The sequence below is a fragment of the Helianthus annuus genome, chromosome 14 (assembly GCF_002127325.2).
Source record: "Helianthus annuus cultivar XRQ/B chromosome 14, HanXRQr2.0-SUNRISE, whole genome shotgun sequence".
In the NCBI taxonomy this organism is placed as follows: Eukaryota; Viridiplantae; Streptophyta; class Magnoliopsida; order Asterales; family Asteraceae; genus Helianthus; species Helianthus annuus.
The window spans coordinates 136,420,295-136,435,343 of NC_035446.2; the positions used below are offsets into that span (position 1 = coordinate 136,420,295).

At 34.1% G+C, this 15,049-nt stretch overlaps 1 protein-coding gene across 1 annotated transcript; it reads left to right on the plus strand.

Annotated features, from left to right (window-relative positions):
• The first annotated feature begins 5,191 nt into the window (after positions 1 to 5,191).
• LOC110907204 (leucine-rich repeat extensin-like protein 3) lies at positions 5,192 to 5,671 on the plus strand. Its single transcript, XM_022152219.1, has one exon. It carries the CDS (start codon positions 5,192 to 5,194, stop codon positions 5,669 to 5,671), a length of 480 nt encoding a protein of 159 aa, XP_022007911.1.
• The last annotated feature ends 9,378 nt before the right edge of the window (positions 5,672 to 15,049 follow it).

The following is a 15,049-nucleotide window of genomic DNA, read 5'->3' on the forward strand; positions in this document are numbered from 1 at the left end:
GAACAAATGATGAAGCTTGAACAGCAGATTGAAAACCTCAGAACATTGTTCAAATCAGCAGACAATCCTACTCTTGTGATAAACCAAGAAGAAGGTAAACAGCTGACTGAAAAAGAGGTCAAAGAAAAGGAAGCAGAGTACTTCAAGGACACCATCATGAAAATGGGTCTAAAAGAAGACAGCTCAACAAAGCTTCAAAACCTTGTTAAGAAGGTATTAAACAAACCTGTATCACCAAACACTGCAACAGACATGTCAGAAATTGAAAGGCAAGAGCAAATTGAGAAAGAAACTGCAGAAGACATAGTTGCAGCAAACAAAGTCATTGAAGAAGCCTTCAAAAGAATGTCTGAAAGTCTGCAAGTGTTCACAAGGCCATCATCTCCAAACTCATCTAAGAATAAATCTCTCCCAAGAAACCCATTTGGTTTAAAAATACTAAAGTGGATATCTGATCAAAAGACCCACGTATTGACTCTGGTCAGAACCAATGGTGAAGTGAAGTACATATCAAGGAAAGAAGCACTAGGCCTTAGTGTTGAAGATTTGCAGGATCTCCTTGAACTTACACTGTGTAGGGATGAAGATGATCTAAGTTCCAAAGAATTTGAAGCTGAATTTAAAAGACAAGCTAAGGAACTTTTGGTGAGAAATAAAGGTCCTGAATAATGAAGGGTTTTGGCATTATCTGTTCCAGGGGGGATTGTTGGGATTGAACCCTACCAGAGGAACAGATAATGTAAAGCCAAAACCGGATCACATCAGTGGACTAACAATAAGCAGCTGTCTACACTTTGCTTTCCCCTTGACAGTGGTATTCTAACAGCTGATGGATCTTAAGTACTGCTCACTACAACAACTGATGAACCAAACACTGATGAAATTCTAAAGACTGCTGAAGACAAACACTGTTGCTCTATCTACTGTTGTTTCTTAAGTACTGCTGAAGACCCAAGCACTGCCCACTCAAAGACTGATCACCTTTGAAGAAAGAACTGAAGTTCAACATCAGTGCTCAGGCTACAACAGTGGAACGTGAAGCAGTTGTTATCTCTTGATTTGTATTGTACTAATAATCAGATGTTGCATATCAGTAGTTTGTTTAGAACAGTGTATATAAGTTGTTAGTTTGTTAGATGTCACTATCATGGTGACGTCAGCTGAGATGCTTCAGTGGTTTGGTTTGCCTATAAATGGAGCAGTACCCTGTACTGTTACATTTGATGGACTGAGTAGATTCTTCTTCTCCAATCCAATCCTTTCATCTTGTGCAACCAACCTTGGAGTATCAGGCTGAGGGGGAGCTTAGTATTGTAAGCATGCTTGTAATCATTTGCTTTGTATTTCAATCATTCAACTTAATGAAAAGCATTTGTTTATCAAACTATCTTCCTCTTTGATTGTGTTTACAAAGTTTGTATCCATTTCCGCTGCACTTTATATCATTTCATATATTCTGACTATTCAATTTATACAAACAAACACAATCATGAGAGCCTCCGATCCTAACAGATATATTCAACAACTGTTGTTCAATATATAATAACATGCGATATTGCAATTTAGGAAAATCAAATAACATGCGAAAAATAAATAAAAAACATGTTTGTCTTGAAAGTTGCATCGAACGATATCACATCCCCAAACTCCATAAAGTTAAGCTTGCATAACCCATCAGCCCAGAACAAACCAGTTAACCATTTGTCATCATCAACAGAATATTCAAACGAATAATCAACTAAATACTGTTTTTTGTCAGTCATCCTATTAATCACCATGTCAGCGTCATATTCTCCTATATAGCTGTTAATTCGATTCCTAAAATTTTTGCAATCATCAACCGTGGCGCCCACGTTCTCGAAACCACCATAACGTTTCCTCATATATGGAAAGCTTTGACAGGACCAAGGTTTAAAGTGCCTAGTTCCCATATCAACTCCTCCTGGACATCTGACAATTGTCTGTACGCTGGCAGCATATGAATATCATGTGGACATACAAACTTATGATTATGGCCATCAACAAATCTCTTTACTGTATATAATCTACCATCCACCGTGCAAATCATAAGTTGAGCTTTGCATCCGGTTCTAATGGTCCCCCTGTTCCTTGATTTGAATTGCTTTTTTGACTTCGAATAACGATCTTCAATACACAATGGCTTATGACCCTCTTTAGAACGAACAAAATACTTAGTTTTGATTATACCACCACTGTGTACTTCACCACCCTTCCGAGTAGAAAAACCACCTAACTTAGCATATGATTTGTAAAACGCATATGCTTGTTCAATAGAGGTAAATTGCATTCCAACCACAGGTGTAGCTGATGCTTCCACCTCCGGAGTGTAAACCCTTTCATCTACATAAATCAAATAAAAAAACACATGCGAATTATAGGACTCATTACATGCGATATATTAATAACTGCATAATTTCATCGTAAGAACAACAACACGTGCGAATTGTATGAACAACAACATGCGAAAATGGTGATTTTGATTAATATGTTTTACACATGCGATTTATTATACCATAACATGCGAAAATCCGTAAACAGAATAAACATCAACTGCGAATTGAAAGACACATAACATGCGAACTTGTACATGTTGCTTTCATATAAAAAATACACTCAACATTCAAACTTCAAAAACAGCTACAACAATGCAAAATCATTGCTACGATTAAACAAAACAAGTCTACGAAAAATTTAGTGATCAGAATTAACATAATTACCATTAGAACACTCGTTTACAGCACTTGTACTTGCGTTTGGATTTGGATTTGCAGGTTGCGGATTTAAAACATCCTCAATTGAAACTCTCTGATATGCAGATAATTGAGCATGATCACCGATCGGTCGAGTTTCTTCAAAATCAACATCTGTATTTCGTCCGGTGCTGCTCTGTGGATCCATCGAAAAAAAACAATTGAATCAAACCCTAACGCAGAAGAACGAAAACTGCAATTTAGAATTATGAAAAATTTGAAACTGATTCGAATGATAATTATCCTGATATTAATGTAACGAACTTCTCGCTGATTGAATGAAGAGACGAATTTGCCCTCAGATAATTGAATTAATTGTCTGATTTAACCTTATCAAAGAAAAACGAATCAGGACACGTGTACAGCCACTACAGTCGCATATGTAATGTACGATTAAGGAATTTGTATCCTACACTTTACCTTCATATATATATATATATATATATATATATATATATATATATATATATATATATATATATATATATATATATATAGGGTAAGGTTAGATAGAAAACCCTAAAAATTTGATAAAACCCAACCTCCCGACTTTTTTTTTTGAAAAAAATAACACATGTAATATACATGTTTTTAAGAGTTTTGAGCCAAAAAAATCAAAAAAGTGCCGAGTGTTTTTTTTTTTTTAAATAAACAAGTTTCAACAACTTTTTGTCTAACACATGTTAGTGAAAAAGTTGCTGAAAATTGTTTATTTTTTAAAAAAAAAAACACTCGGCGCTTTTTTTTATTTTTTTTGGCTCAAAACTCTTAAAAACATGTATATTACATGTGTTATTTTTTTCAAAAAAAAAAAAAGTCGGGAGGTTGGGTTTTCTAGAGTTTTCTCAAAATTGAGGGTTTTCTACCTAGCATTATCATATATATATAGGGGAAGGTTCATTTGAGAAAAATTTAATGTGAGAAGAAAAAGAAGAAAGAGCATATTGGTAAAATACTATTTCATTTATAACTCATATCATTAATTTTTCTCTCTTTAATTAATTAGTCAACTAATCATTAATTATCCTACATATAATCAACAAAACCTACACACATCAAAGTTTTCCTACATATACCCTACACATTACAGAATTTTATCCTACACAGTCGAAATTTATTCTACACGCCTCGAAATATATCCTACACAACTCGTAATTTATCCTACACAACTCGTAATTTATCCTACACAACTTGTAATTTATTCTACACTTTAAATTAAGTTATTTTTTTAATTTGGAAAAAGTATATATTTTGAAAAGGAGTTACAAATTTAATTTAGTTAGTTATTAAAGAGGAAGAATACAAATTAATGATTTATGTAAGTTTACCAATATACCCTTATATTAAAATTAAATGCAAATATTAAATGAAGTAAAATGAAGCATTCTTATTGGTTGAAACTTCTTTTTTTTTCTTCTTACAAAAAAATTCTTCTCATTTGAACCCTCCACTATATATATATATATATATATATATATATATATATATATATATATATATATATATATATATATATATATGTGTGTGTGTGTGTGTGTATTTGAAAATATAAAAGAAATTATATTGGGTAAACGGATACACTTTATCGAGTAATCGGGTCGGGTAAAGGGTTGTATCACCAAATCCAAACCCGTCACAAACATGCGAAAAAAATAAAAGCTATTCCCAAACCTGATTAATCGACCCCAAACCTGTCCCAAAATGTCGGGTTTCGAGTTTACCCATCGGGTTCGAGTTCGACTGCCATCCCTAACCGGTACTCAGTTTTGACGATTTTCGGTACCGGTACTCGTACCTAGCTCATCCCTAATTCTTTTTATACAAATTTTACAAACCCTTAAAAATATTTAAAACTATGCAAATTATTATAAACTAGTATTAAGCCCTCTCGCATTGCGGCAAGGGGACGTAATTATATCATGCCAAGTCACACCAATGTCACACCACCCCTAGTAATCATTAACATCGGAAAATCTCATATAGAAAATAAATAAAAAATCGAACAAAAAGTAGACATAAAATCGTTGAACTACGCACGCGAAACATAGAACATCTAAACAATAACTAAGTCGATCCAGTAACCGCATGTTGCGACGGGGCCATTAAACGAGAAAAAACAAGAGTAACAACGTTGAATACGCACGCACATTGCGGAGTGTTAACTCACAAAATTTAAACCGAAACGTAATGAATTTTGCAAAAGATGAAAAGTAAAGGAGACCAAATTTGAAAGAGAAAAAGTGTTAGGGTTAACTTGTAAAAGATGTAAAAATATTAGAGTTAAAATTTAAAAAAAAATGAAAAGATAGAAAAACACCCAAAAGTGGGTAAAACCTACCATAGCTAAGGGGGTGTTTGTTTTTTGTCAGAAGTACTTCTGGACCTCTTATGTCTGCTCCACGCAGACCACGCGCAGATGTATGAGTCTGCAGAGTGTTTGTTTTTTGGAAGTACTTTCATTAAAAAAAGGTCTTCTAGACCACTTCCTGGTACAGACCTGGACTTACATCTTCAATGCTCTTCTCATCCTCTTCTCATCCTCTGCCCTTGCTCTTTCAAAACATCCCCTAGCATGTTCCTCCTCCACATCTTCCCTCTGCCACCACCACATCTCCGCCACTTCCCCACCTCCGGCCGGGGCCCTACTGCCTCACACAACCGCCTCCTTCTCCTTCGTCGCCGCTACCACCTTCCCTCCTCCCACAGCCGCCGTTACCAAAACCCCCCTCCTCCCACAGCCGCCGTTACCACCCCCCTCCTCCCACAGCCGCCGCTACCACCCTCCCTCCTCCCTCCTCCCTCTCCCTCCTCCTACCGCCGCCGCATCTCCCCCTGCTCCTCCCAGCGCTGCCGCCTCCATCACAAACACAACAGGTGGAACAAGAAAGAGGGTTTCTTGAAGGTTATGAAATTACCTTTGAGTTTGAAGAAACCATTGTAACGCCTCGCTTTTTGAAACTTACTTTAATTGGAAAGATTATTCATGTACCTATTTTTGGAAACTTACATCCGTATCGTATTCGCATCTCGCGTCCGTTTTCGTAATTCGTAACTCGTAACTTCGATCATAATGAAATTGTGTTTTTATACATGCTTATACGTGTTGCAATACTCGGGTTAAACGTTACCAATCTCGAATGCATAAGCTTAACCGATACCCGACATACCCGTACTCATAACTTATACATGCTTGTTGACTACTAAATACATGGTTAAATTCCAATATAATAATAATAATAATAATAATAATAATAATAATAATAATAATAATAATAATAATTCTATAATCTAATAATAATAAATTAAAACATCAACGAAAGTTGATGCTTTCTTTCAAATATCACTTTACAAAAAATAAAATAAAAAGAAGATAGAGCACAACAGTTCCGAGCGGAACTTGCAGCTGCCTTTAATTCCATTTTTTTTAGTAACCCACCAAACTTACATTAATTTTTCACTATATATTATACATATTGTGCTTTACAAATAACTTAACACAATGTTCTAAAACAACAAAAAATTTAAAAACATTATGGCTGATTACAACATCCGGTCGCAAGCCTGTAAGACTGTCTTATTTGGTTTTTTTTCTTTTCTTCCCTCTTGTTCCAACCTCCATCACTTATAAAAACATTGATACATTATATAATCCACCAATATACACCTACTATTTTTCACACACAAAAATTTAAGACATTTAATGGCTGATTAGCCAATTCAGCCATATCTCGAGACAACAACAACATCTAGCTCTTTATTTTTTTTATTGTTTTTTTTTTTAACCTCAACTACTTATATTAATTGCAACCAACTTAAACCCTAATTACTTCCTATAAATACAACTTAATCTCAGCCTCCCTACCACTTTTGCAACTTTACAAACACTCTCTAATCTCTCCAAAATCACTCTCAAAACTCTTGCAAAGCTGCATTTTCGGGCAGATTGATACACCTACACTAAAAGTGGTATAACTTGCTCATTTCTTAACGAAATTACTTGATTCTTTTTCCTACTTGCTTGGTTAATCATGTAGTTTGATTCCTTGACTTCTCCTTGGAGAAATCAGACCTGGAATTGCTCCGAAATTGACCAAAAACTTTCTGTTTTGTTACAAACTTGTGCAAACTTCATCCAACTTGTGTGAAACACATCTCAAACCAATGTCCTAATGCTTACAACCTCTCTTATGGTTGGTTAGGCTTAAAAACATGGTTGAGACATCTAAGTCAGAGGTTAAAACCTCATAAACTTTCTGTTTTTAATTAGGGTTTTACCCACAAGTAGTGTAAAAGTGTGAAACTTGTTGAATGTGAGATGGTTGGATTAGCTTGGGCTATCCTTCATAAGAATCCACTCATTACTTGATGTTTTGCTATAGATTAGTTGTTGTTAATACCTTGATACTTGTACGTTCATGACCCTCCTTGTTGTTTATAACAAGTATAGTGGTGAGCAATAGAGGTGCCTAAATGGAAGCTTGTTCTTCCTACCTCATGTATGTATTCTATGACACAAAGAGGTACCTAAATGGAGACATTAATCTCCTACCTCATGCTTGAATCATAAGACTTGTAAACTATATAATATCTAAGTTATTCTATATGTATACATCTAAGTAACTAAGACTTGATGATGACTTAATAGTTATTTGTTAAGTGGACGTTACATCATCAATGACCATGCCCTTGTTACGACTCTAATGGATCTTAGCATCCATGAAATCATACCAACTCTTTAGAGTTTCATAGTGTCAAGAACAAGTGTCATAGGTGTTTGATGATTATTTTCATATGTTTATTTTCATGCTATTTAAACTCCAAATCCCTAGAATCATATGTAAACACCTCTTAAACTCCAAATCGAATACATGCAACTTTCTAGTCTCAACAACTTCGTCACTTTGGATAATCGAAAAGCATATGCAATTTTGTGAGTATACTCGAACCCATTTTTACTTTTAAACACTTTGGGTGCAACATGTATTCTATATTAACGCACATGACACTTGAAACTTATTTGAAACATACTCTATCTATTTAAACATGAAACATGAAACTTGTAATACTTGAGACTTTTATGCTATGTGAACGTTTAATCCCTGTGTGTAGTTCCGCCTTAACAATAGTAGCGCTATAGGAGTAATGCACCTCCCCGTTAGTCTTTGGGGTATTGTTAGGAGGAGACATATCAACCTCCCGTGAAACTTTGGGTTAGGTACTTAAACGCATTGGGAAACTTGGGCTATCACTTGGACTACGTAAACTAGCACGTTGAAACTATTTTATTATGTTCATGTTGGATATGAGTTTTATTCTATTATGCTATGTAAACAAACTTGTATACTCGCTCTTTGCTTTTGCATTGAAACTCTATTTTAATACATGTTGCAGGTTGATTATTGAAGTATGGATGATTCATGAAACAAGTTTAGGGTGGACTAGATACATGCCTAGAATATTCTATCTTTTGTTTGTTATGTTACTTGTTGAAACAATGTTGTTATTTCCTTTTGAATCATGTATGACTTTTAGTTTTGAAATGAAATTTGAATTTAAATTAATTATTGTCACATAGTGTTATGACGTTTTGAGCAATCTACACACTTCGTCTCATCCCGATGTTTCCGCCATCGGTTGGGGTGTGACAGATTGGTATCAGAGCCATAACTATAGGGAATTAGGAAAAGTAGGAATGCTTTCACCTAGTCTATAGTTTTAGAGCCTTATTCGTATGCTTTGCTTGAGCTACTACATGATACTTTATTTGTTACTTATTCATGCTCATTTAAACATGTATGTTACTCGTGTGTAATATTTGACATGTTGTTCTTACGCATTAATGTTTATTATGTGTTAACACTTGTTTCGTTGTTCGATTCTTTATGTGTTATTCTTGACATATTTCTCTATGTGTTAATACTTGTTTTATCATTTCATTATTTAAGTACCATTCTTGATATGCTTTCCTATGTGTTTACACTTGTTTGTGTATCTCCTTCGACATACACTTCCCTCATGCATTTTACTCGATTTTTTTTTCTTAAACTCGAAAACACTCATATTATACGAACGAGACGAGCTTACCAAAATAGGCGTGAAACCCACAATTTGGTAAACGACTCTCACCCCGCTTGATTCTATTTTTTCGCACGAAATTCACCATTAAGTTAGGAGTGAAATCCACATCTTAACGGAAATTTCAAATCTCAAATTCTAGTGGACCCTCGTCAAAGTGTTGAAATTAAATTTTGACCCGACGAGTACCAACCACACTTAGGATACGAAATCGTCAAGTTAGGGGTGAAACCCGCACCTTGGCGACTAGTTCCACTCCTTGATATTTTTGTTAAATCCCGCCAAGTCTCGAAATTTCGATTGATTTGGGACATGTAGTAACCGGAAGGGTAAATACCGTTAACCGACTTGTCGGCGAGAGTATTTTACCTATTAGGCCAAAGCATGCTCCTCAAATTCAAAAGACTTTTCGACCACTTTGGTTAGTCAAAGTTCCGTTTGGAACACTCCAAACTTTGGTCAAACATGTGTTTCTATTGTTCATTTTATACGATGCAATCTTTCAACCTCGAGTTTACCTTTGATTTCTCTTTTCACACGCACAACATATCGAACCTTTTCGATACACTTATATATGCATGATTTTCATATAATTTAAATTCATATTCCTTGTAACAACTAGTGGAGATGTATCATCAAGATAGGAGTGATTTCCTTACCTTGACGATTAACTTCGCTTCCTTTTCTCATCTTACAACGACCTCGCCAATGGGTTAGGGGTGATTCCCTTACCTTGGTGATCGTTACCGATACTTTCTTTTAATAGACTATATTATGTAAACCCGATAATGTTTACATCTAAATCGTTTATCATTAATCAAACCTCTAATTATTTCAAAATGCATTATTTATATAAAGGAATTTCTTACCCTACCATCTATTTTCATATAGCTCACATACACAAAATTTTAACTTTTTCGTAAACGCTTGTTCTTCAATATTCAAAATTTCATGAAATGCTACTCATCAACTTAGTCGGTCTAATAAACCCATTGCCCACGAAATTTCGTATTCAAAGTAATTATTAAAAAACTCGCTCACCTCACAACATTAAACTAGAGATTTTTATTTTCAATTGGGAATCAACCAACTTTTTTTGCACACGTCTATAAAACATTACAAATTGTATTCAAACTTTTACTAAAACTTCTTTCAAAATTCAATAAAACATCTTATTAAAAGACCTTTTTCGACAAACACTAAGTCCATATAACAAATTCCTTTTCTAAGGATCAACTTTTCGTAAGAATCTATAAACTTCAAATTTTTATACAAAGTCATTTAAAACTAAAACGGTGCAAACTTATTAATCCCTAGGACTTTTCAAAAACCTCACTCGATACGTCAATTAAATTCAAGACACGTGGGCAAGGAAACTTCATAGAAACCAATAATTTTCAACTATATCAATTCTTTAAAAAAAAAAAAACCATAGTAACATTTACATTCTTTTACGAAGTACCCCTTTGCATAATCCAAGGATGTTTTGTATTCTCTTTACATTCACAAACTAGATTCTACGTTCCATGACAACTCAATCTATTTTGACTTCACGTTTTGCTCAAACAACTATATATGCATATCATCTTACGTGTTTTAGTTTATACCTCACGACAATTTCACATATACCCCTCATTTTGTTTCATACTCAAAACTCCTTGGCCTTTTACATGCTTAAATTCGTACATTACGACTAATACCATATACAAAAGCATTACTTATTACACTCATATCCATATTCGTCTTTATGCATCTTATGTCTACACTTATATTTATACTTACACATTTACGTTTATTTTCATAATCATATCCATATTCATACACTTACATTATACTCATGATCACAAATTATGCATTTACACCATACTTATGTCCAAGTTCATATTCATATCAATACAATTATGTTTACACTTATATTCATAGTTATACTCGCATTTATACAATTTATGTTATACCTGTACTTATATGTATGCTCACATTTGTACGATTTTTTTTTATACCCACATTCATCCGTTCATGCTCAAATTGTGCTCACATTTATGCTCATTTTTAATACACGTTATGCTTATACTTTTACCCATACTCCTGACATGCGTTTTGTGTTTATGCTCGCGTGCGTGTTCAAATTTAAACTTATACTATACTCATGCTTTTTACTAAAAAAAAAAAAAAAATTATACATTCGAACATGTACACGGGCGAAACCCGAAGGTTTCACTTACGTTGGACTTATACTATTTGGAACGTAAACCTGCTTATATGCTACATTTCTATACTCACGCAATTTTATTTTTAGAATTTATGTATACCTTGATTTATACACAACTAGTACAAGCTATGCGGATCATGCGACGATCAAAATAATCACGGGTGCACACGAGATTATAGTGATAGGCGTATGAGAACCATAGAGTGTGCTACTGCGTATGGTAATACACGGAACGTAACATGACACCGAAGACGAAACGGACGTAACATGGTCAAAACATGGTGGATACGCCGCTGGTACTTCCTATAGATAAGTGTTTTCACCATGTTACTAAACCGTCGTAAAACGTGCCATGAGAAATTCAGTGTTTTGCAGACCCTTTGACCTAATACAAACTTTAAATAACTCACAAACGCATTATATCCGATTATCCATGACGAGACTTCATCTTTAACACGCTACTTTCGTCTATCTAATACTTATATCATTCATATACTTGCATTCATTTAGTGTCAGTTGTTCACCCCATATTCCATTATTCTCCGTTAGCTTCCTTTCCTTTTTATACAAACCCCGTCTACAATCTAGCATGTTTAAACATTCGAATCCTAATCTAACACCTTACTTTTAAAGCTATCTTTCTACTCCTTATACCTATGTGAACAACACTGGTTGGTCATTACCTACAAAACCATTTTATAAAAAAAAATCCAATTTATCCAAATGTTTTTTTTTTTAACTCGCTTAACCTATATACGCACCTGCACGTTTTCGAATATGTTTGTACCTCAAATCATTTCAGACAAACGAACTCTTTTGCAAACCTATCTTGTCATTCTTCAAAATTTCATACCCTTTTACACTTCGAAATTTTGAAGTCTCAATTTTAAAATTTTCACCTTTTTGCCAAAACTCTTTCAAGTCTTACTCTTAAATAAATTTCGGGACGAAATTTCCTAAAGTAGGGGAGACTGTAACGCCTCGCTTTTTGAAACTTACTTTAATTGGAAAGATTATTCATGTACCTATTTTTGGAAACTTACATCCGTATCGTATTCGCATCTCGCGTCCGTTTTCGTAATTCGTAACTCGTAACTTCGATCATAATGAAATTGTGTTTTTATACATGCTTATACGTGTTGCAATACTCGGGTTAAACGTTACCAATCTCGAATGCATAAGCTTAACCGATACCCGACATACCCGTACTCATAACTTATACATGCTTGTTGACTACTAAATACATGGTTAAATTCCAATATAATAATAATAATAATAATAATAATAATAATAATAATAATTCTATAATCTAATAATAATAAATTAAAACATCAACGAAAGTTGATGCTTTCTTTCAAATATCACTTTACAAAAAATAAAATAAAAAGAAGATAGAGCACAACAGTTCCGAGCGGAACTTGCAGCTGCCTTTAATTCCATTTTTTTTTAGTAACCCACCAAACTTACATTAATTTTTCACTATATATTATACATATTGTGCTTTACAAATAACTTAACACAATGTTCTAAAACAACAAAAAATTTAAAAACATTATGGCTGATTACAGCATCCGGTTGCAAGCCTGTAAGACTGTCTTATTTGGTTTTTTTTCTTTTCTTCCCTCTTGTTCCAACCTCCATCACTTATAAAAACATTGATACATTATATAATCCACCAATATACACCTACTATTTTTCACACACAAAAATTTAAGACATTTAATGGCTGATTAGCCAATTCAGCCATATCTCGAGACAACAACAACATCTAGCTCTTTATTTTTTTTATTGTTTTTTTTTTTAAACCTCAACTACTTATATTAATTGCGACCAACTTAAACCCTAATTACTTCCTATAAATACAACTTAATCTCAGCCTCCCTACCACTTTTGCAACTTTACAAACACTCTCTAATCTCTCCAAAATCACTCTCAAAACTCTTGCAAAGCTGCATTTTCGGGCAGATTGATACACCTACACTAAAAGTGGTATAACTTGCTCATTTCTTAACGAAATTACTTGATTCTTTTTCCTACTTGCTTGGTTAATCATGTAGTTTGATTCCTTGACTTCTCCTTGGAGAAATCAGACCTGGAATTGCTCCGAAATTGACCAAAAACTTTCTGTTTTGTTACAAACTTGTGCAAACTTCATCCAACTTGTGTGAAACACATCTCAAACCAATGTCCTAATGCTTACAACCTCTCTTATGGTTGGTTAGGCTTAAAAACATGGTTGAGACATCTAAGTCAGAGGTTAAAACCTCATAAACTTTCTGTTTTTAATTAGGGTTTTACCCACAAGTAGTGTAAAAGTGTGAAACTTGTTGAATGTGAGATGGTTGGATTAGCTTGGGCTATCCTTCATAAGAATCCACTCATTACTTGATGTTTTGCTATAGATTAGTTGTTGTTAATACCTTGATACTTGTACGTTCATGACCCTCCTTGTTGTTTATAACAAGTATAGTGGTGAGCAATAGAGGTGCCTAAATGGAAGCTTGTTCTTCCTACCTCATGTATGTATTCTATGACACAAAGAGGTACCTAAATGGAGACATTAATCTCCTACCTCATGCTTGAATCATAAGACTTGTAAACTATATAATATCTAAGTTATTCTATATGTATACATCTAAGTAACTAAGACTTGATGATGACTTAATAGTTATTTGTTAAGTGGACGTTACATCATCAATGACCATGCCCTTGTTACGACTCTAATGGATCTTAGAATCCATGAAATCATACCAACTCTTTAGAGTTTCATAGTGTCAAGAACAAGTGTCATAGGTGTTTGATGATTATTTTCATATGTTTATTTTCATGCTATTTAAACTCCAAATCCCTAGAATCATATGTAAACACCTCTTAAACTCCAAATCGAATACATGCAACTTTCTAGTCTCAACAACTTCGTCACTTTGGATAATCGAAAAGCATATGCAATTTTGTGAGTATACTCGAACCCATTTTTACTTTTAAACACTTTGGGTGCAACATGTATTCTATATTAACGCACATGACACTTGAAACTTATTTGAAACATACTCTATCTATTTAAACATGAAACATGAAACTTGTGATACTTGAGACTTTTATGCTATGTGAACGTTTAATCCCTGTGTGTAGTTCCGCCTTAACAATAGTAGCGCTATAGGAGTAATGCACCTCCCCGTTAGTCTTTGGGGTATTGTTAGGAGGAGACATATCAACCTCCCGTGAAACTTTGGGTTAGGTACTTAAACGCATTGGGAAACTTGGGCTATCACTTGGACTACGTAAACTAGCACGTTGAAACTATTTTATTATGTTCATGTTGGATATGAGTTTTATTCTATTATGCTATGTAAACAAACTTGTATACTCGCTCTTTGCTTTTGCATTGAAACTCTATTTTAATACATGTTGCAGGTTGATTATTGAAGTATGGATGATTCATGAAACAAGTTTAGGGTGGACTAGATACACGCCTAGAATATTCTATCTTTTGTTTGTTATGTTACTTGTTGAAACAATGTTGTTATTTCCTTTTGAATCATGTATGACTTTTAGTTTTGAAATGAAATTTGAATTTAAATTAATTATTGTCACATAGTGTTATGACGTTTTGAGCAATCTACACACTTCGTCTCATCCCGATGTTTCCGCCATCGGTTGGGGTGTGACAACCATGATGAAGATGTGAATTGGCGTGAGTCATTATCGTTGCAGCCTCCAACAGAGAAGCAAAATTGCTTGCAGTAACCTAGCAATCACACTCACACTACTTCGATGGTGTGTGGTTTGGTAAGAAATGTTTGGGGGTTTAAGTTTGTTAATTGTGTATGTTTAGGTTTAAGATGCTAGAATTTGAAAAATCTTTCTCTGCTCTTGCAAACAAAAAATCTTTGAGTTGTTGATTTAGCATATGTACAGCTGTGTTGATTTGAGTTGTTGATTTAGCAGCTTTCACAATATTTTCTAATTTTTGATGATTTAAATCGTTTGATGA